The sequence below is a fragment of the Oryzias latipes genome, chromosome 18, assembly GCF_053564925.1.
Source record: "Oryzias latipes strain Hd-rR chromosome 18, Olatipes_Hd-rR_3.1".
NCBI classification, from domain to species: domain Eukaryota; kingdom Metazoa; phylum Chordata; class Actinopteri; order Beloniformes; family Adrianichthyidae; genus Oryzias; species Oryzias latipes.
Genome location: NC_136254.1, coordinates 1,452,054 through 1,477,897, shown reverse-complemented (window position 1 = coordinate 1,477,897; position 25,844 = coordinate 1,452,054). Strand labels below are relative to the sequence as shown.

At 44.4% G+C, this 25,844-nt stretch overlaps 2 protein-coding genes across 9 annotated transcripts in view; one reads left to right on the top strand and one right to left on the bottom strand.

The window, feature by feature from the left end:
• Positions 1-22,657, bottom strand: part of focad (focadhesin) — a 41,064-nt gene extending 18,407 nt beyond the window's left edge. The window contains exons 1-17 of the mRNA XM_011487798.4: positions 22,520-22,657; positions 18,074-18,165; positions 17,619-17,693; positions 17,392-17,546; positions 16,471-16,569; positions 8,848-8,949; positions 7,315-7,528; positions 6,222-6,431; positions 6,063-6,150; positions 4,903-5,096; positions 3,751-4,011; positions 2,617-2,721; positions 2,440-2,541; positions 2,229-2,356; positions 1,169-1,295; positions 878-1,012; positions 130-180 (exon numbers count right to left, since the gene is read on the bottom strand). Coding sequence (XP_011486100.1) covers positions 130-180; positions 878-1,012; positions 1,169-1,295; positions 2,229-2,356; positions 2,440-2,541; positions 2,617-2,721; positions 3,751-4,011; positions 4,903-5,096; positions 6,063-6,150; positions 6,222-6,431; positions 7,315-7,528; positions 8,848-8,949; positions 16,471-16,569; positions 17,392-17,546; positions 17,619-17,693; positions 18,074-18,130 — 2,103 coding nt within the window. The 5' untranslated portion in view covers positions 18,131-18,165; positions 22,520-22,657. The remainder of the gene's footprint in view (positions 1-129; positions 181-877; positions 1,013-1,168; positions 1,296-2,228; positions 2,357-2,439; positions 2,542-2,616; positions 2,722-3,750; positions 4,012-4,902; positions 5,097-6,062; positions 6,151-6,221; positions 6,432-7,314; positions 7,529-8,847; positions 8,950-16,470; positions 16,570-17,391; positions 17,547-17,618; positions 17,694-18,073; positions 18,166-22,519) is intronic.
• Positions 22,658-24,921: 2,264 nt separating this feature from the next.
• Positions 24,922-25,844, top strand: part of mllt3 (MLLT3 super elongation complex subunit) — a 41,527-nt gene continuing 40,604 nt past the window's right edge. For 4 of the 8 annotated variants that reach the window (XM_023966207.2, XM_023966206.2, XM_078936583.1 and 1 more), the window contains exon 1: positions 24,941-25,104. In XM_023966207.2, coding sequence (XP_023821975.1) covers positions 25,093-25,104 — 12 coding nt within the window. In that variant the 5' untranslated portion in view covers positions 24,941-25,092. Of the gene's footprint in view, positions 25,105-25,844 lie in introns of all 8 variants that reach the window. The other 4 variants (XM_023966210.2, XM_078936584.1, XM_023966209.2 and 1 more) reach the window with 2 other exon arrangements.

The window sequence follows — 25,844 nt, the reverse complement described above, 5'->3', positions numbered from 1 at the left end:
AGGCCAGACTGTGGGAGATCTGTGTTGTTTGCGTGTCGTTTCATATGAAGAAATGCGGTTTTCTTCATACTTAGAGCGGAAAACGTCCCCAAAAGACTTAAAGTGGCCACAGATCTTTGGTGCACAGACCTGGCTTGAAGCATAACTCCAGAGGAAGCTGACCACTTCACCGTTCAGCTTCTAGGAGGAAAACAGAATAAAATTCATTTTACAAGAGGAGGAAGGACTTTCTGTCTGAGCAAGTTCAAATAAAAATGCAAAACCTCTTTCATCTTCCATCAGGACTGTGCTTTCAGCTAAAATCTACTTTAAAGCCTTAAAGAAAATCTAAAAGAAGGAACTGAGAAGTAACGTATAAACTGTCGTAGCTGCTCAGACATGCATTGTTGGTCTTTCTAAGGTGTTCTTGTAGCGTTTTTCTGATGATAAATATGAAGAAAATGAAGCTTAAAACTGGAATTTCTCAGTATTTCTTTATAAAGTGGCTATGAATCAGGAGCAGATGGTTTAAAAACATTGTAGAAACTACGCTGGGCGGGGCTACAGTCTCACTGCTCCGCCCCTTTCTGATCATCCCCCTGCAGACAAGAATGTAAACAGAGAGCTCTCAGCTACGAGGAAGGAAACGGGGGGCGGGGTTTACTCCTTGCCAAAAGTCCCGCCCACAACTTGAAGGTGAATTTCTAATGAACGCTTCCTGCTCTGCATAAAATCCTAGAAAATAACGCAGGTGTTTGGATTTTGGCGAAAAACGGCATCATCATCATCATCGTCATCATTAAAAGCCTACCGGGGATGCTGTGACAACACATCCAAAGATGATGGGTGAGGGACCAAAAAGCAACATGTATGATCAGAACATCCGTCATGAAAGTACCTCATAGTCGTCTGATTTGACCGCCAGCTGTGGAACCAGAGACAGAAGCTCGGCCACGGCTTCAACCATCAAAGGCCGGGAATCGCAGCGAAGCTCGGCTCCAAGATGTTTCCACGTTGAGATAAAATCCACCACCTGCACAGGAAGCTCATTTCAGCTTTACTCTACAGCCGATGAATGCTTTTATAACAACAACTGCATTGGTTCAAGCCAGAAAAGATTACTAATTATTCCAAACGACTGGAGGAAAAACGCATGACAGACTGGAGACGATGCGTTCAAGTGCAGCACCTCTGCTTGGCAAAGCGCACGCAGGCCTTGAAGGGCGAGGGCAGCGGGGGTCGCCATGTCCGCTTTGTTGCACTGCTTCAGGGTGAGTGAAATGCCCGCCAACATGTCTGCCCCATGCTGGTAAGGCCTGAAACACACAAAAACGCACAACAAGTCATGGTTGTGCAAACTCTGAAGCAATAACACACTCTCTGATCCCGTGACCACAGAAACTCTACGTTCTGGATTCTGGACCTCCGCTGCCCGTTTCACACAGAGCGTGCTCTGAGTGAACAAATCGCGCTGCACGCCGCTGACTTTACATGAGACCTGCAGCCATTGAGCGTTTCATCCTCCGCAGAAAACGGCTTACAAAGTCAATTGAGCCGCCATTTTTCCCACCGCCATGTTGGAACCAGATGATGTCAGTGAGACGGGATTGCTCCGAGTCGGTCTGAGTCCACGTTTCCATGGCAACCACTACCACCAATCAGGAGTGGGCCTGTTGGAAGGACACCCCCCCACCAATTGAAAGCAACCCTGGGGAGAATCTGTCATTCAAACGCCTCAAACGTTCGACATGAGAACACCCACTGTTATCGAGGCGTCTGATTGGTCAGTTTATACCGTGAATAGCTTGAACTACAGAGAAATAATGAGGATTATCAAGAAGGTGTTAAAAAACAGTCATCAGTTTTAAGGACTAGGAAGAAATTGGAACCAGTTTTCTTTTTGGATTGCTGAGGCCAGCGACGTCCAGCATGTGATGTCGCGTGTCTAAACTCTTTTGTTTGTGTGTTAGTTTGACGGTGACTTTGAGACTTCACGGACATCCCAGTGGACAAAAACTGCTGTCACTTTTTTTCACAGGAGAGAACGACATTGCCTTCTGTTCCGTTTTTTTTTTGTCTGCTAAAATCATGTCTATGTGCAGCATCAGAAGTTTCTTGTTGCTGCACAAATAACTCTGGTCTTTGTTCCGATTGTTGCCAGGATGACGTGGAAACCCCCCCATCCCACGGTCAGTGTGCCGTTTGTGGATGCAGGCGGTGGCAGTTTCCAGCTGCGTCTGCGCATCAACCTTTCTCTGCAGACGTCTCTGAGGCAGGCGGCTCTGGCCAGGACCCGCTCCCACTCGGCGTCTTTCCCCACCGCCACTCTGCTGTCCTGCTGACTCAGCAGCCGCTGCAGCTCTGGATACACTCGATCCTTCACAGAAACCAACACCAGACCTGAATTCTAACACAGCTACAAAGAAAACAGATGAGCTCAGAGTCTCTGGGGTTGTAAACCTGTTTTTTCCAGAGGGCAGTCATGAGACGCATTACAACAGCCCTCAGCTTGGGGGCGCTGGCCAGCATTTGGAGAGTCTGCAGCACCATGGGCACACACAGCTGAAACAGAAAGGTGTTGCAGGTGACTGCGTGATGATTGATGGCAGGATGGAGTTTTGTCTGAGTCTTCAGCACCTTGTGAGTCCCGAGGTTGGGCAGGCATTGGAGCACAGCGAGGGCCATGGCGGGGTTCTTCTCCCTCGTCAGTTTGAACATCAGGACTGGAATCAGGGACGGCACCTGCAAGCGGTCTGCAGCTTCAGACCACTGTTTCAGTGAATGACACGCCCCCTAGCTACCGACACCCACGAGGGGGGAAGCTCTGCTCTAGGACAGAAACACCTCTTCAGACCCAAAACCACTTCTGCTGACGCTGCAGGACGGGAACCTTTCAGTGCAGGGGGGTCAAACTCAATCGCACCGGGGGGCAAGATCCAAAAAAGTCTTCATGTATGAAGCAGTTCATGAAATAGCAGAACTACAGAAACCTCTCAGCAGATCTGAACCTGTTAGTTACGACTGTGTTCAGACAATCTCCATGTGCTTTTTATAGGGTATGGCCCTATCTAATTCTATTCTATGCTTTGCTATGCTATGCTATGCTATTCTACTCTACTCTACATTATTCTACTCTACTCTACTCTACTCTACTCTACTCTACTCTACTCTACTCTACTCTACTCTACTCTACTCTACTCTACATTATTATACTCTACTCTACTCTACTCTACATTATTATACTCTACTCTACTCTACTCTACTCTACTCTACTCTACTCTACTCTACTCTACTCTACTCTACTCTACTCTACTCTACTCTACTCTACATAAGACCAAATGCTGCGTCTCTGTCAAAGACCACTCCAGGCTGGTATCAGCCGTTCTCAGTGACAACGATGTTCAAAAGTTCAACTTTACACTAAAACTCAACACAGGCTTCAGTCTGCAGCCAACGTTGGTCCTCCAGAGCCTCAACCCTGCAGGTCTTCCCGTCCTCCCTGACCAGCCTGCTCCTGATTGGCTCACTGGAGTAATTCCACATCCTGATTGGCTGAACACACCTGATTTAGGTTGTCAGCAGCAAGCAGTCTAGAGAGCTGGAATCAGGCAGGGCTGTGGTTCTGGAGGTCCAGGGTTGACCAGCCCCGGTTTAGGCTCTAACTGACGTCACCTGCATGTTCTCCATAGAAACAGGGCTGTTGCTTTTCCACGGATGTCTCATCAGAGAGCACGGATCTCCGCATCGGCAGGAAGCGTGGGAATGACCTACCTGGCAGGGGTCAACAGAGGCTATGGCTTGGTACGCCTTCAACGCCAGCCGGCAGATGTCCTCATCGCCCGCGATGACCAGGTGGGTCACGATGAGAACGAACGAGGAGGGCAGCTGTTGACTGCAGGACAAGGCCGAGCTGACCGCCCAAAGCCAGTCAGCTGCCGCCGCTGGATCGCCGGCTACTCTGTGCAGGACGGACACGGCCACACGGACCTCACTGAACCAAGAGCAGAGAGGGAGGCTCGGCCCTGGGCCCGGCTGAGGAGGAAAGGGAAAGTCAAGAAGACGGGTTCTGCTTCCCGCTGCTGCTATTTTCCACATACAAGCGATGAACTAATGAAGAGAGGCGGAGACACAGAACGGACACTGCAAGGCCACAGCCATCACTCAAAATTAAATAAAATTCTACAGACAAAAGAAACTACAATCAATAGCTCTGCCACTCAAATAAACGTCTTCAGGGCTCTTAGGTACAGCGATGGAAGGGCGTTCCGTCCTTTATTATATTTTTAAAAGAACACGCCATACGGGAAAATCACAAAGTAGCATTACAGATGTTTTAAATCTGTCATGTTTTAAGACCGACATGAACGTTTTCTATCCTGTTTAAACTCTAAAGTTTAAACTTTCTTAGAAAACTAAGTCCATTACTTTAGAATGAAAACAAAGATCTGATAACGATTGAAGATTTATGTTGATTTGGCAAATCAAACGCATTTGATACGGGAGGAGGACACTGACTGACAAGGTCTACAGCCAATCAGGATGCGAAAAACGCATGCAAAATGCGCTATAAATAAATAAAGCATTGAAAATTGCAGACGTGTGAAACAGCGAGACTGTGGCACAGTGAGGGACCAGTGTGTAGAACGAACAGACAGTTCCAATGTTGTGCTCAATTATTTAAAAGAATCAGGACAAACTAAAAGGTCCTAAAAAAGGACATTTGGACGATGCTAAGTGAGACAGGAAGTTGCTGCCTGAAGCTTCAGTCAGTGCTGAAATCCTGCTGTGGTTGCACTCAGAACAGTAACAGTACCTTCACTCAACGTTCTCATGGTCCAGGCAGACAGAACAGAACAGCAGAGGCGCCAAACATCCAACACTACAGACAATGATTCCTCTCTGCATGTAAACCGTCTCATGTACCTGTGGCGGTCCGCCTGTGGGCCTGCTGATGCTGAGGAGCAGCCGCTCAGCCAGGCCCTGGGTCAACCGGTGGGTCCTCAGATCCGCCAGAGGCTCAGTGAGACCCGAACAGGACAGGAGCTGCAGCACCGGGAAAACCAGAACCGGACTCAGCCAGGGCGGCTGCTGGGCTTCCTCAGGGGCTAAACTCAGAGCTGCACAGAGAACAGACGGCGTTTCTACATTTGTATGGAGATGATTTTCTGTGACACTTCTAGGTCAAAGTGCAGCAGGTAAGAAAAATGTAGACCTCAGACAAAAAGAAAACATTAAATAAGGTTTAAAAAACAGTTTTTCACAAAGATAAAGGATATTTTTCTATATGGATCTATTCTAGAAGAAGGCCCCTGGTTCAAGTCCCGGCTGGGGGACATGAAAAATACATCAATGGGGGACCTTTCTGTGTGGAGTTTGCATGTTCTCCCCGTGTATGCGTGGGTTTTCTCCGGGATCTCCGGCTTCCTCCCACCGTCCAAAAGCATGCTTCATAGGTGAATTGGCAACTCTAAATTGTCCATAGGTGTGAGAGTGAATGGGTGTGTGATTGTGGACGTTCTACCCTGCGACAGACTGGCGACCTGTCAAGAGCATCCCCTGCCTACGCCCAAGTGGCCGGGATAGGCTCCGGCAGCCCCGTGACCCCGAAAGGGACAAAGCGGTACAGAAAATGGATGGATGGATGGATCTATTCTATGGATCTCCCAGATTGCTGCTGTCATTTGAAGAACTTATTCACCACAAACATAATTATCTTTAAAAAAAGAAAGACATGAATTCATGTGGATAAATGATGAATTCATCTCCGTTAGGTAAATACAGGAAGCTTGATTACAGACTCAATGTCCATTTACCACAATAAACACTAAACAAATAAAAGACTTAAGGATAAAAAAAATATAAAACATTGACAAAAGCATAAAAACAATAAAAAAAACATTAATAAAAGTATAAAAACAATAAAATAACCAAGTATCATAAACTTAAAAAGAGATTAAAACTACTACTGACTAAAAAGGCGACCGTACCAAAACCTCCAAATAGGGGGGGCTGGTATCTAAAGGTTCTGTGCCTCAGATGATTCTGTAAATATGACACGGTGAGGTTTAGTGCCGTTCTTTTACCCAGACTGAGCAGTCGGCTCTGCTGAGGTGCAGGGGCGTCTAACAGGAGCAGCGCCACGCTCATCAGCACTGCGTCCAGCGGGAGGTCCTGCAAAAGACGGCCGAGCTCAGAGAAACGTCTGGACGTGAGACCGGTTCCCGTGGGATCGGACCGCTCACCTGTTGGCAGGCCGGTAGGAGCTGCAGAACCAGATCCAGCAGAGGTCTGCAGTCTGCGTTCAGCTCCCGGCACCGCTGGCACGCACACAGCAGCTGCAGCAGCAGGCCGGTCCTCTCGCCGCTCCAGAACTCCCCAGAAGCCCTGATGAGGTTCTGGAGAAGGGCGTCCGCAAACGCGCTCAGTTCCAGCGCCGCCTCCACCCGATTCAGCTGCAGCAGAGACAACAACCATGGGTTTCCGCTGAGCCACAGCACACATGCGGAACGGCAGTCTGACCCCCGCGGCGCACAGCACAAACCGCCACCATCAAACGGTACGTCTCCCTCGAGGCCGTACGGCGAGAAGGAAAGCACAGAGACGGGGATCAGGACACTTTCTTACTAATGCCACCACCTAAGCAGAGTTCTGTAGAACCACGCGGGACAGGCGTGGCTCGTCATCAGCGGCACCAACCCAAACTGCTTCCAAACATCACTGGATCCTGACGTTCAAAGACGTTTGTAACCTTAATATGAAGACTTAAAGACCACCTCCAAGGGAAATGGAGTTTTGGGGGGGGGGGTCTTGTAATGGAGTACATGGATAAAAGAATGTAAGATTAAAACTGCGTTTCTGAGTATTTCTTTATCCAAATCTCCTTGGATCAGGAGCAGATGCAAACTACATGTTTGACAGAATTATGACCCTGCTTCTGCCGTGGGCGGGGCCAAAATCCCCCTTTCTCTGCTCCAATTCTAAATCCTCCACCTGCAGACAAATGGATCATTTTCCTCATCTGAGCTGCCATTGGCTCTAAACTGTGCAGGTGGACATCTCTGATATTGATTCGCCGTTTTTTTTCTAAGCTAACGTTAGCTTGGGCTTTTGAGGCTCTCGTCGCTAGCGGGAGAGAGTGTAATCAAAGGCATGCTGGGAAATGCCACCCACCTACAACCCAAAAGCTTTGGGGAGGGCTGTCCCATATTTGTCCCGGTTATACTTTTCTTATTCTTAATGTCTTTCACACTAAAGAAAACAGTTTATTTCAAATGTTTTTGGTCCAAAATGATGACACGCCCACACAAACGGACGTGTAGAGCATCAGCGCATCACCTGCATGTGTGGAACCAGCTGACACAGACACAACAGCAGGCTGTCATGCACCACTGAGGCCTTCTCCTGGTCTCGGTCCCGGGCGGCGAGGTGTGCCGGTAGCAGGACCCTGAGGAGACTCTGTCGGAGCAAGGCATGCTGGGGTTGCTGCTGGGGTTCGCAGTACAGGTAACGGAGGAAGGGAGCCAGCATGGTGATGTACGAAGCTTTAGTTCTGAGCAGACAAACACACAACAAGACAGAGATGTGGCTCTGCACTGGTTAAAAACATCGTCTCATGTTCTCATGGTGTTTTCCATCAACTATTAAGATTTAACCTTCTGCTAACAATACAACTATTTTAACGACTGCACCGTTTCTACCAGCAAAATGTTTAACATCATAACTGTGTTCATTGATCCAATCTAAAGACCTTACTGTGGCGGAGAGGTTAGAGAGCTCAAGTGATCCCAGGAGCTACGGCGTTGAGGCTAACGCCCCTGATAGGCTCCTGGGTAGCAAGTCATGTAAAGAGAGGCTACGAGTCAGCAGCAGCAAAGTGCGGCCATGTAGCCTGGACCGCCGCCAACGGGGCCCCAACCTGGTGATTGACAGGTGAGCGCCTGGTGGCCAGGGCTCTCCCCACAGGGGCCCCGTAGGGACCAACCTGTAGACTCACTGAATGCTGAGGAGCTTGTAAGGGGCCACTGGAATGTGGTTCCAGATTCAGGATTCTTTGTCCTGAATCTGGAACCACTGGAATGTGACTCAGGAAAAGGAAAAGCATAAAGATCGACCTCTATTTTTCTGGATCGATTATTGATTTATCAAGCTTGGATCGATTCAGATCAATTCTATCAACCCAGCCCTAGATCGCACCAGGACGCCTTAGGCAGGAGGTCGATGATCGACTTTGTAGTAGTTTCATCCGACCTTCAGCCATGTGTCTTGGACACCCAGAGGAGAGGAGCGGAGCGGTTCACTGATCACTACCTGGTGGTGAGTTGGATTTGTGGGCGAGGAAGGAGGCCGGGAAGAGTGGGAGGACCCGTGAGGGTCTTGTGAGGGTCACCTAGGTACGTCTGGCTGAGCCCTCCGTCAGAGTAGTCCTTAACTCACAGGCCCCGCTAGATTTCAAGCAGGTACAGAAAGAAGCCGGGGACATTTGAGTCTCGTTCTCCACCTCTATTGTCTCTGCAGCTGTTCAGAGATATGGTCGCAGGGTCTGTGGTGCTTGACGTGGGCCCAATCCACAAATCCATGGTGGACACCACAAGCAGGGGACACCATCAAGCTGAAAAAGGAGTTCTACCGAGCCTGGCTAACTTATGGCCAAACGCTGGTCTCCTTTGGACAAAAGCTTTAACTAAATGTTAACAAAAAAACCAACCACATAGTTGAGTTCCTGTTAAAGACGACACTGCCCCATAGAGGTGGCCCCCATGAACAGCTACCACCTCTAAAGAGCAGCAGATTATTTATTCATCCATCCAAGCTGCTGTCAAAAGTAGATCTGGTGAGCCGGCGCACCGCGCAGTACGGTGAAATGCTTGCCTTTCAACAGCCTGCTGAATAAAGTCATCAATCTCCAACAGCAGAGCTGGCCAGCAGTCCATGCGGTTTTCCAGGGCAGTGATGTATGGATGGGGGCTGTTCCTGAAAAACAACACAGGGCAAAGGTCACGAACTCTTCCCAAACACAACACATCCTTATGGTTATGGGTAAGTGAGGTACTATGAGGCGCTTGAAGCAACCACCTTCACCCACAACCTAAAGAAGACTTGAGACGGTATATCTGCAACTAAATCAAAACTTTTGATACAGAATAAAAGCCATAAGACATTTTTGAACCTTAAAGCCGTTGGACCTTCATGGTCTGTGGACTTGGCTCAAAGTGAGGCAGAAAGCGTCTCATAGAAGCCGTGTTTTATGTGATGAACTGGAGGAGTCATGTGACTGAAAACAATCTACGGATATTGAAACATGAAGGAGTGGGGGAACACTGATTACTATACAGTAAATATACTCCATTAGTAACTGCTGAAAAGCCAAAAAAGCCTTGAATTGAGGATCTGCAGTTTACATTTTACATCCCCCCCACTCACTATTCTCAACAGGACTGTACCCTAAACAGACTCACACAGGTTCCTGGGGTCCACCATCTCACAGGACCTTAAGTGGACCCATACATTGAATTGGTCCAGAAAAAGGCTCAGCAGAGGTTGGACTTCCTGCTACAACCCAAGAAGTTCAACCTTCCTCAGGAGCAGCTGACCATCTTCTACACGGCAATGATCCGGTCTGTCCTGACCACCTCCATCACGGTCTGGTTTGGATCAGCAACCAGACACGACAGGAACAGACTGCAGAGAACCATCAGATCCGCTGAGAGGACTGTTGGTTCTACTCTTCCCTCCATTCAGGACCTGGACCGGTCCAGGGTCAGGAAGCAGGCTGGTAGAATCACAAAAGACCCCTCTCATCCCGGACACCACCTTTACAGTCTCTTCCTGTCAGGGCGGCGCTTTAGGACAATGCCCACCAAAACCACTCGCCACAAGGACAGCTTCTTCCCCCGAGCCGTCACTCTGATGACCTCCTGACCAATCACAGAGCACGGAACAGAAACGAGAACTGTCACACCAGAGCTACTGTTGCATTTTTATTTAGTTATCTTTATTTATCTATCTTCATTTTACTTTTTTTTATTGTTTATCCTTTTTTGTTTTTACCCCTTTACACCGTGTCACACCTTGCTTGGTTTGCATGAGAGCACTAGACTCTGAAGCCAAATTCCTTATATATGCACTGGACCTGGCCAATAAAGCTGATTCTGATTCTATACATTTTTATAAATCCCAGGTTTGTTTAGAATATTCTAAAAAATGACAAACATTTTTTTAGAATAAGGAGCACCAATGAAACCAAACTGCTGCACTCCAAACCATCAGTAAAACAGTATCTGATGATCACAGACCCACGGGACACTGGCCAGTCACAAAAACAGTCTGGACTAAAACCCTGAAATATCCAAAGAGAGGAAATAGCTTAGAGGGGTTAACGTCGATTCTTAGAGCAAACAAACCAAAGTAAAAAACAAAGACACGTCAAAATGACTGAATTTCTGATGTGAATATCAGGATGTTTGCCGCAGCAGCTTGTTATCTAATTCAGCCAATCATCATCAAGGAATCGTACACGCAGTTCTGAAACTGTGCTGGGGGGTGGGGGGGTGTATTATTGACTTATGACAACAGCATGCGGCCAGGAAAAATGTTAACATAGGCCACATTTGGCCTATGAGCCAGACTTTGGACATGCCTGCTTTAAATAAACCATTAAAATGTACCAATTAAAACGCTAAATAACAAAACAGCCAGATTCTCCAGTTACTACTACATCCTGAAGGACTTTTCAAAATGCTGTGTTGTTTTGTAACCAGGCGTATTGCCATCATTTTTTTTCATGGCTAAATGTGGAGAGCAGTTTCATTTCAGCACATAGATTTCAGCATCAGGTATTCCTCTTCGTCTCCATCCTGTGAGGAGTTTGGAGCGTCCATTACTCTGGAGGCAGTAAAAGGCATCAAGTCCAGACAAGACACTGGGCTCAAATCCAAGTTAAAGTCTTTGTTCATGGTAACCCTTCAGTCCACAGCAGGTCAAAGGTTAACACAACACTCTTAATGCATGTGGGAGGTCAACGGCAGCACCAGGCCCACCGGCCCGCTGTGTTCCATCAGTCACTGCATATGCGAGTGCAGGAAGGAAGCTCTCAGACACCTCCTGACAGCCCATAGTCTGGGTCAGACCCGCAGGTCGGCTTCCTCCTCTTATCTGTCTGGCCATCGCTGGATACCCTCCACCGCCTTCAGACCCTCATCTTTAGCGCCACTCCAAACCATTGGACTTGAGGGGCGGCCTCTGCTCTTTTACTATTACTAAAGACAGACACCACCCCCTTTGACTTCAGATCCAAGTGTAGCACAGCCCGCCCCATTGCTGTCTACACATTTGGATGCGACATCTTTCTACTTTCCCATCCTGTAGCCTGACTGCAAAACTAACAGAAATAAGCTCAGGGGAAAAAATAAATGAGATATTTGATGTTGTGTTCAGGTGTGTCCCGCTTGAAGGTGCCAAATGTTTTATTTTAAAGGGTTAAGTTAGCACGGAGTAGCTGGGCTTCTGATTGACCCAAGTTGAAGATTGGAGACTGAATTTCCCTCTATGATGGAGTTTAGGTTTACTAATGTTTTTAGTGATGGATTTTTTTTTAGTCAATGAAAAGTCTCAGTGTGTGAAGGAATTAGCATGGAAGAATCTTACACTGTATCTTATAATGCCCCAAATCAAAAGCAAACTACTAAAAAACTCCACAGTCTTGTCGGAGACAATGTGGGAGTCAGGAAGGGAATCACACACGTATACTTTGGTCACGCCCTAGACTACGACACTTTTGGAATGTTGTAACAACTGTTACACAGAATGTTTTGGGATGTCATCTGTCAGACGAGTTTACAACTCTGTACCTCGGGAATATTGAAGACTGTGTACTGAATGAAGATCTTTAGCTGGTGAGGATGTTACTCTTGGCAAGCAAGAAAACAGTGACAAAAAAATGGCACAAGGTGGATGACTGGGTGAAGATGATGTGGACCGTTTACTCAATGGAGAAATTGACATTTCAACTAAAACTAAAGTTAGACATTTTGCAAAAAAAGGGAAAAATTGTGCCAATATGTGGAAAACCACCAAAATTCTAAGAGGATTTTGGGAAAAAAAACAAAAAACACCCCAAATATTGTGTATTATGTTAATTTTTGTTATTCGTTGTAGTTGCTGACCCATGTCTGTAAACACTGACACCTGGGAAACACTGACTACCCACCAGGACCCAGACCAAAACCCTTTGAGAAAAGAGGTGGGGTGGTGGGCACACATCCCACAGGAGGTCCAAGTGCTCCCCAAGTCTCTTGGCAGATTGCAGTGGCCATTACAAGCAGACACTCAACAATGGGCACCAGTGTGCATCTTCCATGAATCCCATAGCACTTACAGTTATCCAGCAGTGCCAGGACCAACAGCCAATGGCAGGCCAGGCTGCCAGGCCAATGGCGCCACCCTGCTGCCTTCAACACATTCATCTGACCAGCAGGGAGATTCAAGCTGTCTGACAGATGGACACAACACACAGTGCTAAAGACAGGCAGAGCAAACAGAAGGGCGGGAAATGAAAGGTTAGTATAGAAAATAAAAACAGTGGTTGAAATGGCTCTTTATGGTTAAGGACAGCCCACAAGCACAGAATGAAGGTTGGAGGAGGAACATGAAGAGAGGAGGAGGTGAGGGTCACTTACAGCAAAAGTACAACACTTCCCTAGACATCCAACAGTCACAACTGAACTTTTACATCTAAACCAGGTACGCCCAAAGTCCGGCCTGTGGTCCTAATAAGGCCTGTGTTCACGTTTCCACCAGCCTGCAGGCTCCTCTGATAATCGATAAGCCTTTTCCTTAAAACTGTGTGTTGGATAATTTAGGTTTTAAGCTGTTTCACCTGTTTTTTTGCCTCCCCCACCCTCCGTATTTTTTATACATTGAAGGGGCACGTCAATGATCTATGAAATGAGCAATGAAATGATCAATGAGACGCAAGCGCACACGCACGCAGACAGACACACACACTCGCGCGAATACTCATGAGACTGGAGCACAGGCGAGCGCACACTCGCGTGTCATTGAGTGATGCCTATGGCAGCCAATGCGTGTGAGAAGAATAGGGAAAGCCACTGTAAGTGGCTAAAATATGTGGAGGGGCGGGGCCTAGAGATCATCGAGTGCGCGTAAACATCTGTCGGAAGGAAACGGAGACAAATATCATCACAAACTGATATGTTCGTCTGAGCTACGAATAAGCGAACTATTGATTCGTTCTTCCGACCTGCAGCTGGTGTACCAGTGCCACAGTGTACAGCAGGGGTCTCAAACTCGCAAAGCAAACCTCAGCTCTCATGCACGGCTGTAACGGCAGCACACCGCTCCCGCGGGTGATGGTCAGCTGAGGAGAATAAATGTCCCACACCTACATGCGTGACAGCTAACCGGGCTCTAACATTAAACACGTGTGAGCGACAACACGATTTAGCCTTAGTCACATTTAAAACACGTGGGGAAAATGCAACGATAGACGTGTTTAAGATGAACCAGCACCCTGGGGGGGGGGCATGAAGGCGAAGCTGCAGCGAGACTGAAGGAGAACAGGAATTAGGAGTTGTCCTTAACATTCAATTTAGTTTTAATATGCCTCTCCCCCTAAGTATGATCTGTGTTTTTACATCTTTTATAATTATTTTAATGTTTTGCAATGTATGTAGCCTTTTTTTAATCAGTTGGCATATTAAATTATTTTAATTGATCACTGAATTACAAAAACCCATCAGGACACATGTCCCATAATGCATTGTTTTGTAGTCTGTAGGGCAGCTTTCAGTCAGTTCAGTACTAAATTTCCAGCTGCGTTTGCTCAGGTTGGGGCCTTGCTTCCGCCCCTTTCTGGTGATATTTTTGTTTTGATTGACAGTTGATGTTGGAGCAAAAACAAAAATATATGTCTCACACCAGGTGATCTGCACAGCGTTGAGTCCACCTGGGTGATCTCAAACACGCTTATTGTGCATCTTGGCTGCACCTATTTGGTGTCACCAAGATAAATTTCCATGCGTTTTCTTTACTATTTGAACTGTCATGACAGTGATTCTTTTGTCAGTTTACCTGTTGTTGCATCTTCAAAAGTGAAGAATAAAATGTGACACTGAATTTGAAACAGCACATTGTAATTTCTGCATCTATTATTAAAGTATTTATTAGTAATACAGTGGAAATTAGTAGATTTGGTTAGCATGTTGATTTACGGTATGCGCCCCTAAATTTTCTGGTTGTGCCCCTAAAATTTTCAGTTGGGGGCCACAGTGCTCCTAGTGAAAAAAGTTAGTCTGGAGCCCTGCTAACTAAGACAAGCTAACTAAGACAAGCTAACGAAGACAAACTTAGACAAGCTAACTAAGACAAGCTAACAAAGACAAGCTAACGAAAACAAACAAACTAAGACAAAATAACTAAGACAAGCTAACGAAGACTAACTAAGACAAACTAACTAAGACAACCTAAAAAGACACGCTAACTAAGGCAAACTAACGAAGAGAAACTAAGACAAGCTAACTAAGACAAACTTTTGAAGACAAGCTAACAAAGACAAGCTAACTAAGACAAGCTAACTAAGACAAACTAACTAAGACAAACTAAGACAAACTAGCGAAGACAAGCTAACGAAGAAAAGCTAAATAAGACAAACTAATGAAGAGAAACTAACTAAGACAAATAACTAAGACAAACTAACTAAGACAAGCTAACGATGACAAGCTAAGACAAGCTAACTAAGACAAGCTAACAAAGACAAGCTTACGAAGACAAACTAACTAATACAAGCTAACGATGACAAACTAAGACAAGCTAACTAAGACAAGCTAACAAAGACAAGCTTACGAAGACAAACTAACTAAGACAAACTAACTAAGACAAAATAACTAAGACAAGCTAACGATGACAAACTAAGACAAGCTAACTAAGACAAGCTAACAAAGACAAGCTTACGAAGACAAACTAACTAAGACAAGCTAACGATGACAAACTAAGACAAGCTAACTAAGACAAACTAACTAAGACAAGCTAACGATGACAAGCTAAGACAAGCTAACTAAGACAAGCTAACAAAGACAAGCTTACGAAGACAAACTAACTAATACAAGCTAACGATGACAAACTAAGACAAGCTAACTAAGACAAGCTAACAAAGACAAGCTTACGAAGACAAACTAACTAAGACAAACTAACTAAGACAAAATAACTAATACAAGCTAACGATGACAAACTAAGACAAGCTAACTAAGACAAGCTAACAAAGACAAGCTTACGAAGACAATCTAACTAAGACAAGCTAACGATGACAAACTAAGACAAGCTAACTAAGACAAACTAACTAAGACAAGCTAACGAAGACTAACTAAGACAACCTAAATAGACACGCTAAGACAAACTAACGAAGAGAAACTAAGACAAGCTAACTAAGACAAACTTTTGAAGACAAGCTAACAAAGACAAGTTAACTAAGACAAGCTAACTAAGACAAACTAACTAAGACAAACTAAGAGAAACTAACGAAGACAAGCTAACGAAGGAAAGCTAAATAAGACAAACTAACTATGAGAAACTAACTAGGACAAGCTAACTAAGACAAACTAATTAAGACAAACTAACAAAGACAAACTAACTAAGACAAGCTAAATAGACACGCTAACTAAGACAAACTAACGAAGAGAAACAAAGAGAAACTAAGACAAGCTAACGAAGACACGCTAAATAAGACAAACTAACCAAAGAGAAACTTACTAAGACAAGCTAACTAAGACAAACTAATTAAGACAAACTTCTTCTTTCACTTTCGGCTTCTCCCATCAGGGGCCGGCACAGCGAAACAACCCCCCCACGAGGATGAGTCGCATGGTTAACTTGGCAATGTTTTACGCCGGATGCCCTTCCTGACGCAACCCACTCAAACCAACCGGGCTTGGGACCAGCACAGCAGCAGAGAAGGGAATAGAGAGCAGCCCGGATTCGAACCCTGGTTTCACGGACGGAAGGCGCCGCAACTTAGCACGAGCTAAACCGGCCCCCTAACAACACACTAAGACAAGCTAACTAACAAATACAATCTTCTTTTGATGAAACCAAAGTGAGGTTTCAGCCAGAGGAACATTAGCTGTCAGTGTTCAAATTCATTCAGTTTTATTTCTCTAGCCCTATGATTACAACAATAGTCGTCCCAATGGGCTTCATACCGGTAATTGTGTAATAAACATGAACCATAAGGAACACAAAGTCATAGAATTCAATCGGTAACGGCCAAACTAAACTAAACTGACTAAACTAAACTGGGCATCTCTGTCCTTAGACCCTCCTTCTCTGTAAGGAAAAACTCCTAAAAAAACTGATTCTGGAAAAAAAGAAGAAACCTCATATTCACATTAACTTGGGTCATCTTCCAAAAAGACAGAAGCCACCTGTGGCCCAGAGGTCACAGGTCAAGCGCAGCCTGCAGGACTCAGAGGGTAGACTGACCTGATGGAGTATGGACAGGTAAAGTCGGCCTCCTCTTCTCTCTGGTCAGCCTGCATCTGCAGCAGTCGACCGATGACCTTTAGGAGCCCCTGAAGGTTTCTGTTAAACACAAACATAATGCAGTTCTCAGCTTTCCTAGCTTCATGTTTTATTACATTTCTTTGAGTTTCCATGGAAACCCCGCTGCCTGTTTTGGTGTGACTGGCCATTGTCTTTAGCTCCATATTTAGCAAATATTCAAACCACTGTGTTTCACCTTCAAGCTATTTTAGGGTGAAAGGACAGTATATATTCTTCTGACAGACTAGAAGTGTGTTAGAAAGAACCGCCTCTTTCCACATCCACAAAGGTCATGAAACATCCTTCATTCCTTTATTTTTACAACATCACATCTTGTTCAGAGTCAGAACAGTTTTTATTTTTACCTTGTTGGATTAACAGACCATTTTTGGAAAAGATAGAATGGGAAAGCAGAATATAAAGGCGAGATGGTGATGATGCCATGACTCAGAAAAAAACTGGCTTTAAATGGACTCCAGAAACCAGAGGGTCACATGACCTTAAATATCTGTGGCCGGCTGACCTGTAAACTAAGATTAAACACTATTCTGCGTGTAGAGGTTCTAAAAGAAACACTCAAACGCCAAACAAAAACATTGTGACGACCTGAAGTTAAAGTCGCATTATCTGAAATTTATTCTCTGCATTTGACCCCTCCCCTGGGGGAGCCGTGAGCTGCAGACACAGCTGCCCTCGAGAACCCCTTAATGCTGAGTGTCCAGCAGGGAGGCATTGGCTCCCACTTTTAGACTCGGCCTGGATTTGAACTCACGACCTTCCAGTCGCAGGGCGGACACTCTCCCACAAGGCCAACGACCTGTCAGTGAGCGCAAAGGGGTGTGGAGCGAAGCGGCTGCTCACCTGGCGGAAGGCAGGAGATTGAGGGCCCCGTTGAGGATGTGCTGCAGGTCCGCATGGCCCTGGTCCACCAGCAGAACCACAGCGTCGCAGCAGACGGAGCGCACCAGGGCGCAGTCACTGCAGCACTGCTGCCACAGGCTCTCCAACGCCGGGCTCTGACACACAGCACAGTCCGGACACGTTAGATGGAGGCGGCCTGACGCTGAATACTCATCTGTGGACCTCACCTGGGCGGACGACTGAGTGATCGGACCGCGTGACCCTTTTTCCTTCAGCACTGCAGCAACGAGGCTCCGGACCGCCTTAAAAGAACAAGACCAGCTTTAAGTTCTTCATCTACTACAGCTCCTTTCCTCCAAACGGCCTCCTTTTGGGGAACTTGGGGTAACACTGATACCCTTTTATGAAGCAGCATTAAGCCAAAAGGAAGTTTCTTTTCTGAAGGTGTCGGTTAAAGCAGAGTTCTGGAATAACAACTGTGAATGAACACAAAAACCCCATTAAAGCTCGTTTTTCACTATCATTACGGAGAAGAAGCTGCTGCCTCACTTTGGTTCCTACAAAGGTTTCTGAAAGTCATGGAGCAGCAGCTGTGTGTCCACATGATCCGGCCTCAGTCCTGGTTTCAGGGCGGTCCTGAACGGGGTTCAGGGACGGCGTGCCGTGCAGACGTCAGACGTACCTGTGCTTGGATGACGGGACTGGAGAATTCCAGCCGAGTCTTCAAACTGTCCGTCATGTCTGGGAGCCCAACGCGTCTGTCAGAAAATCCTCCTGATGTCACGAAGAAGAAACAGTTTCACTTTCAATAAAAAAAACACATGAATGAAACCGCAGAATCCCAAAACTGATGACTCAAAGTTCTGCAACCATCCAGTAAACTGCAGGATTGAAGGTTTGCATGAACAGAGATCTGCACACATGAAGGAAACGAAGACATCCAACAGGAAGTGGTTCTGTTCAGCATCTGCAGGCTGTTGGATCAGAGGATGTCCTTGGTTTGTCCCTCACTGCTGATCAGAAGGTTTAACATGACTGCTGTAGAGTTTCTTGGTTCTGTGTTAACCCAGAACCGGTTAGGCAGCGTGATGCAGCACAAGGAACAACACTAGCCCGGCACAATAAATCGCAAACTTATCGTCGAGATATCAAGCTGTGCAATATGCATACCGCAAAGGTCAATGAAAATTGTGATAAATGGTTACATTAAATGTACTAAAACAATCTTATGGCAGCTTGGAGTAATTAATAAATCAAATAAATCCCTTCTACAATGTTTCATCTATTTCAACCATTCAACTATTCAAATGTTCAGCTCTTTCATCTCTGACTTCTGGTCCTTCAGATCCTTGAACTTTTCCAGATATTCCAGGATTGTCTGGATCCTGTCCACTGTACCTGGTTGGTAGTGTGATGCCATGACACAGGATCTGAGGTGCTTAACTTTGCCAGTTTAAATCCCAGTTCTTGTATTTTTCATATGAATACATTTTTTATTATTGTGGTGTTTCACTTAAATTATGTTCAACTTGGATCATTTCTTTCATTTCTTTTTGTGCCAATTATTCCCCTTTAAGTTTCATTTTGCGTCAGTAACACAGCATTCAACGCTGTATTTTCTTCTGGAAATGCAGCTCCTTCTAGTTAATATTGTTACAATAGAAATGAAAGTGTATAAAGAAATGTCCATATTTTAAATGTTTAGCTATAAAAAAATCCTCATTTCTTCTAGGGTATGTCAACTTCTGAGCACAACTGGGTTTGATTTGATTTGATTTCTTTGCCACGTCGTTTTCTGTGTCTGTTTGAAAGAAACACACAAACAAAGCTACCAACCAATCCAAGCCAATGGAGGGTCAGCCCGTTGAGGCCTCGGCCCTGACCCCCCCTCCCCAAACAGCTAACCCCCCTTCTGTTATCAGCAGCCAGCGCTGCTGCTCCGTCCGCCTCTCTGCTCCTGCTGCCTCTTCGTCGCTCCGAGCTCGTCATCTCCACAGACGTGGACGGGTGAGTCGGCCTCCTCTCACAAACACGAAGCTCAGCCGTCTGCTGACCGCTCAGCAGACGGCATCCCAAACTGGACCTCCATGAAAGCAGACATGCTGGTCTCCGGAACTCCAAAGCTTTGCCAGAATCTAAGCTTCCTGACTGTAAAAGGTTTCCTCAATCTGCTTCCATTCAAACAATCAAAGAAAGTTTAGGTGGAGAACTTTTCCAGTGGATTCTACAGCACAGTTACTTTAAAGCCGAACAATATAGGCTGCCGTACTGCAAGGTCTGCATTCGCGATACAAGGGAGCACAATGCATGTGTTGAGCCAACAAGTGCTTTAGAAATAACGCCGCTAGGCTTTGCTGTGTGACACGGGCGGTTCGCACGGCGCCCTCGCCAAAACCAACATGGCACTTTTCACTAAACGCCGCAGAAAATGTCCCAAGAAGAACAGGAAGTAGCGCTTCCCACTTCCACGGTAACCATTTGTTTGGAAAAGAAAGTCCAGCCAGGCAGGAACGAGCGCTGGGTATTCCAGTTTAAAACCATGGAATCATATTTCCTGAGGACAGTTAAACAGTACTCCATTTGGAAACCTAACCTGTTATAATTGTGAAGATTTCTGAAATTATGTAGCATATCATTAAATGGTCTATATTCTGCAGGGCTGAGCGATATAAGGGAAACCATATTAGTGCTCAACGATATAACTTGAGATACATGAACAAACAGCAAAACAACCAAAAACTTCATTTCCATTTCATTGCAACCGTTTAATTTAAATAAGAGTCAATATAACTGAAATTATTCTCCAAATGACCCCCCGTCTCCATAGGAGGCAATAATCCAACATCAAAGGGCTCCATCCCATTGGTCCAATGCATATTTGGATTTATTTGATTCGGTAAATACTTCAAGCTGCCATAAGATTGTTTTAACATATTTAAGGGAACCATTTATTGCAATTTTCATCGACTTGTGCGACATGTGTACTGCACAGCGCGATAACGATTTAGTGTGCCGGCCTAATATCCTGCTTTTCTTAATCCTTTCAGAGTAAAATATATCCATATGATCATATATGACCTTTGGCATACTACATAGAACATTTTTTATGAAATATTAGTTATTTTTGCAGCTCATTTCCAACCCAGAAGTAAATGGTGTCAGGTCACGTGTTTCATAGCCAACATTATGCTTTGGTCACCGAGAACATACAGACCAATCAGGGATTCCACTGCTTTCTACAGTAGATGTGTGTAATTCAAACATTTTTCTTTATCATTTCAGCTGTTTGCATGTTTACACAAACCTTTCTTTGAACTTGAATATTACTGTAATAAAGACCTTTTTCCAAAAGGGCTTTTCCCTCCACGCTGTCATGCTAGCCCGAGCTCTAGCTACAGTTTCCACTGTGTCCAGGCTCCTACGAGCTCGACCGCTACACTATATAGAAAGCAGTGAACTCATTCGGACACGACCTAGATTGGCGAATACAGTAAACCCTTGTTTTTCGCGGGGGTTACGTTCCAAAAAGAACCCGTGATAGGCAAAATCCGTGAAGTAGAAAACTTTTTTTTTAACTATTATTATACAATTAAATACTCTTTTATACATTGAAAAGAAAGAACAAACCATTTCACAGGCTCAAGCATTTGTTTCACAAATAAAAGTACTTTAGAAACGATTTTTTAACAAATAACTTCTGTACTGTACTGTCAAATAATAATTTTAATCATCGATGTGAACAGAAGGCTTCAAATTGCAGAGATTAGCCCCGCCCACCGCGACCCGAGTAATTGGATTAAACTGGAGAAATTTTAAAATGATTATGAAAAAAATACAAAGAACAGTCGGACAAATAGTGACTCAGGTGTATTTACTGCTCTTCAGACTGAGCCGCTGCATCCTGACTCCGCTCTGCAGTGTTTTCTTCTTTTGAAGCCCGCAGTGCAGATGTGTTTGTTCAGGAGAAGAACATAATGATTGGCAGTTGTTGTCGCTCTTTTTCTATGGGTTTTAGAGAAACTTGAAATTGCAAGATGATTTGCACGTACGTGTTGTAAATTTGGCAAGCTGATTTACGTATGTGTACATATTAAACTGCAACGTTATTGACGCACAGGTAGAGAAGAAGCGGAGTGACTTTTTAGCCAATCAGAATGCAGAACACAATGCACGATGAAAATCCGTGAAGTAGCGAAACCGTGAAAAGTAAACCGTGTTATAGCAAGGGATCACTGTATAGACCACAATGCATGGCGTCGGAACATTTTTTGTCCAAAAAATTCCGGAATTCCAAAATCCTTCCCTTCTCACTATATAATACGTTCACCATTTTCTAGTCCTGTCCGTATCTACAATTCCAACATCGAGTGCCCAAGAAATTTCCCAGAAGTCTCTGCGAAAAACCCGTGTGCATCGATGCTCACTACATTGGAGAATATAGACCACAATGCATTGCGTCGGAAATCTATTTTTTGATAAACCATCAATGTTTTTATATTCAAAAGACAGTGGACTCATAAATAATCGTCACAAAATGCTCATATCAATTAGATTCTAACATCGAAAACAGATGACGTCATATCCACCCTTAAAAAAAGTAGTGAGCGTGGTGTCTGAAGGGCACTACACATTTCTTTAGTGGTGGTGGGAATTCGGACACAGCCTCTATGAGTGTAATTCAAACATTTGTCTTTACATTTAAGCTTAAAGCTGCATTTCTAAGCAAACTTCTATTTGAACTTTGATATACTGTAATAAATATTATTTATACAGGGCTTTCCCCTCCACGCTGTCATGCTAACCCGAGCACTAGCTAGCATAATTCAGGCTCCTACAGCGCGTCCGTGACAGGTTTGATGGAGTGACACAGCAACGCGGCTCACAGATCAAATGCAGACATTAGAAATAAATCAATCTATACGTTCAAGTTCAAAGAGGCGTAAATCGACCGGGAGGCTGTACTGCACGATAGCAGTGGATGCTAAGAGTAGCTGCAAAATACAGATAAATAGTTGGACTTCAGCCCAGCGACAGAAAATGACATGAAGGGATAACGGCGAAAAAAATGATGAAATAATGAGGAATTATTTGAAAACATTTATAACAGCAGCAAATGGAAAAACTTTACCTTCGACATCAAGCGTCCCGCAAAAACAAGTGAAACTACGGCGAGCGGTGTGGATCAGAATTCAGTGACAACAACCTGTGGAGTTGGACAACACAATGCAGAAGAAAACGCGCACAAGTATCAATATGCCAACAAAAAACTGTGTTTCATGGTTTTCCAGATATAAATCATTCTGTATGTAAACATTCAAAAGTGCTGCACTAACAAAAAATCTGTTCGAACAGTTGAAGCATCATGGTCACTTTAAAACGTTAACAGATTCCTATACTTTTATTGTTTTTGTTTTATTTATTTATTTTTTACTTGTTTTTATAGTTTTTTTTTTATTATGGGTGTTTTTTTAAACATTTTTTCCCGGCAAATAAGAAAATGTTGTGTTTTGCACATAGTCTGGAGTGTCATGTGTGGTATTTGTATGTGCAATACTTGTTAATAAAGTTTAAAAAATACAGAAGAGTGTAATGAAAACATTTACGTTTTTCGCACGCTTGCTATTCATCAGTTGTAGTAAAAAAAATAATAATAATAGTATTCATCAGTTGTAGTACTATTCTCACAACCGCAGTTCAGCCCCCCCATCTTCTTCTAGGAGTTCTCCCGTTTAACGTGAAGCGAACATCATCGCCGTCTCCTGATTGGAGGCCAGCCTGCCTGCGACTTTCCAATTGGCTGCTTGCGTCTCGTGCCGTGTCCGCAGCTTTCTACGACTCTGCGCGTGCGCATTATGTTCCGGAACTGTCAAGGTCTGGGGATTAGATTTAAGGTGCGAAGGAAACGGTATGATTTCCCCTACAAAATAAAAGACCATGAAATCAACTTTTTAAAATGAGCCTAGATCTAAGTATATTTAGTGTATTACAAATAAAAAACGGAGAAAAATAGAACCTACATTTGTATTTGTGTTTATTTGTTAAAGGAACAATGCATACAAAAACAGTGTTGCGTAATCTAAAATAGAGAAATACTGTACATACACAGGATTCCAGTCCTGGCTAATTTTCATCCTCTGTCCCGTGCTGACCATGGTCAGGCACCAAGAGACTGTAGATAAAATAAAATAAAATAAAATAAAAACGTACATTATTAACATGAAATTGCATGAAAGAAAATGACATAAAATTAACATAACATAGATTAAACTTAAAAGGTTTAAATACATTGTTCTCAATGGTATACATCAATAAATTGTTTTTTACTTTAACTTGCAAAATACATAATCTTCAAGACTTCTGCGCATTTATTTAACAGAAAATACTTCCAGACTTTGTGAACTCTTTTCACTTTCTGAAAACGCAGAAAAAACCATGTTTGAGTCATTCCTGAGTTTATCACATCTCTGAGTTTAGCTCAAAATGGTCTTTGTGGTGCCTGAGTTTTAAATTGTTCCAATGCTTTATTTGTTTAATTTGTTCTGTGAAAACTCACCACTATTGATAGGATTTTCCCTGGATGATCAGCATAACTGTATCTCCTGTATTATGAGTAATGTACTCGGTAAGCTCTTGGCTCATGGTGGGTCTTGATGTACGGGCAGCAGGTTTTAGTTTTTTGCCTTTGGTCATAATGCAGAGACATTTTTCAGAGATCTAAAGCTGCAGAGTTTGTAGTGTTTGTTTTATGTTGACTTTTTAGCATCGATATTTAAGTACATTTACATTTGTTTGTGTGAATTAATCTGACATTGCTTAAGGTTTTCTTACAGCTTAAAGGGAGGATTCGTTGGGAGTCTGTTATTGTGGGCGCATGAAGTCTGTCAAGTTTGGGATTTGAAGCTCTGAACACCTCAGTAGTTCCCCTCACTGTAAAATCAAACACAAATAACACATTTTAAAAATGCTTCATCACTAACTGGATTTGTGAGTCACTTTTCTCAGTTTCAGAGCAGAGATATGTGCAGGAACTCCTGAAACTGCGAATTTCCAACTTCAGAAGTAAGAGAAACGTCAAAGATTCAGAAATCCATGGAGTTTCTCCTGCTACTCATTCTGCACCTTATTGTTTGATTTTATTAAATTAAGGTTGGATGCATGAGATCCTGCCACTCCTGCTCCATGGCAACTTTATTTATCTTATTCAATCTTTTTTTTACCATTCCATGTCAGGCGGCTAAAGTGTTTCCTTATGTGGATAAATTCAGCAGGTCATTCATGTGCGTCTTCTCGTTTCTGACCAAAGCTAAAAACCACTAGCAGGTGACCTCACATTGGTTTTGTCTTTGCTTTAGGGGTAAATCAATCTGAATGATAGAATTGGGATTTACAAGAAGCAACACACTTTTGCTTTAAACAAGATGCAACTTTGACTTAAAAATCCTCCCTAAAACATAAAGGTTGGCCTGGAACTTTGCAGAGACTAAGACTGAGCATTTTGCTGCAGATGCTACTTTTATTTTGAAAAGGATTGCAGGAAGTCGTCCTCATGGTTGTCTGGGTGTTGACAGCCGGCGAGCCTTTCAAAGTCTTCAGTTTGACTTGGGCACAGGAGAGACCATGTCCGCCGTCATCGGGAAGCTGTCCGCGGATAGACTCTCCTCTCAGCCCAGCTCTCCGTAGCGGTCACGCGGGGCCTTCGGGATGGCGGGCTCGGTGAGTAGCGCGCCGCGGGGTTCGTGCACAGCCAGGCCGGTTTTTTAGGTGAGGATGTGCTCGGTTGGTGTTGCTGTTTGGTCTCGCCGACGGTTGGAGGATTTTCCCGGCGGCACGGTTAGCTCGGTGATAATATCTGAACGTGAGCCAGTCCCAAGCCTCCCTCAGATGTTCCCTTTGAAACGCCGCGTTTGGCGCGCGCGCTCCCACCAAATGCAGGTCGTCCCCGCTGTTCTAACTGCTGGTGTGAGGTACGGCTGCCTTTGATGTTTTTTTTTACCGCGGTCCTTAAGCGTCATCCACGCAGCAGAAGACTGCTGGACACGTTCACCAAAGGGAGGCAGAATGGATCCGTAGCGGTGACGCGCGGTGAGGCTGGTGGCTGGTGAGGCACCGACTCCTCTGGAGTCACAGTTACAATGAAAGAACTGAATATTTCAGCATCCAACGGCAGGAAACAGCATAGAAGATACACACAAGAACAAACCACAGAGAATATTTATATTATAGACATGGACAGAACACTTTATTAGTGTAAAAATGATTCATATGTACTGTCAAAAAATTAAAGTATAGATGTGTTCAGGACACATTTGACCCTCAGTAACTGTTTCTAGTATTTTTGCCAACTTCTAATTCTGGTGTTTTAATTAGTTATTAAATGTTGTCTGTGAAAATGATTATAAAAAGAATTCTTTTAGGTCTAAAATTTAGTTTTCAAATACTTATTTTTTTCCCAC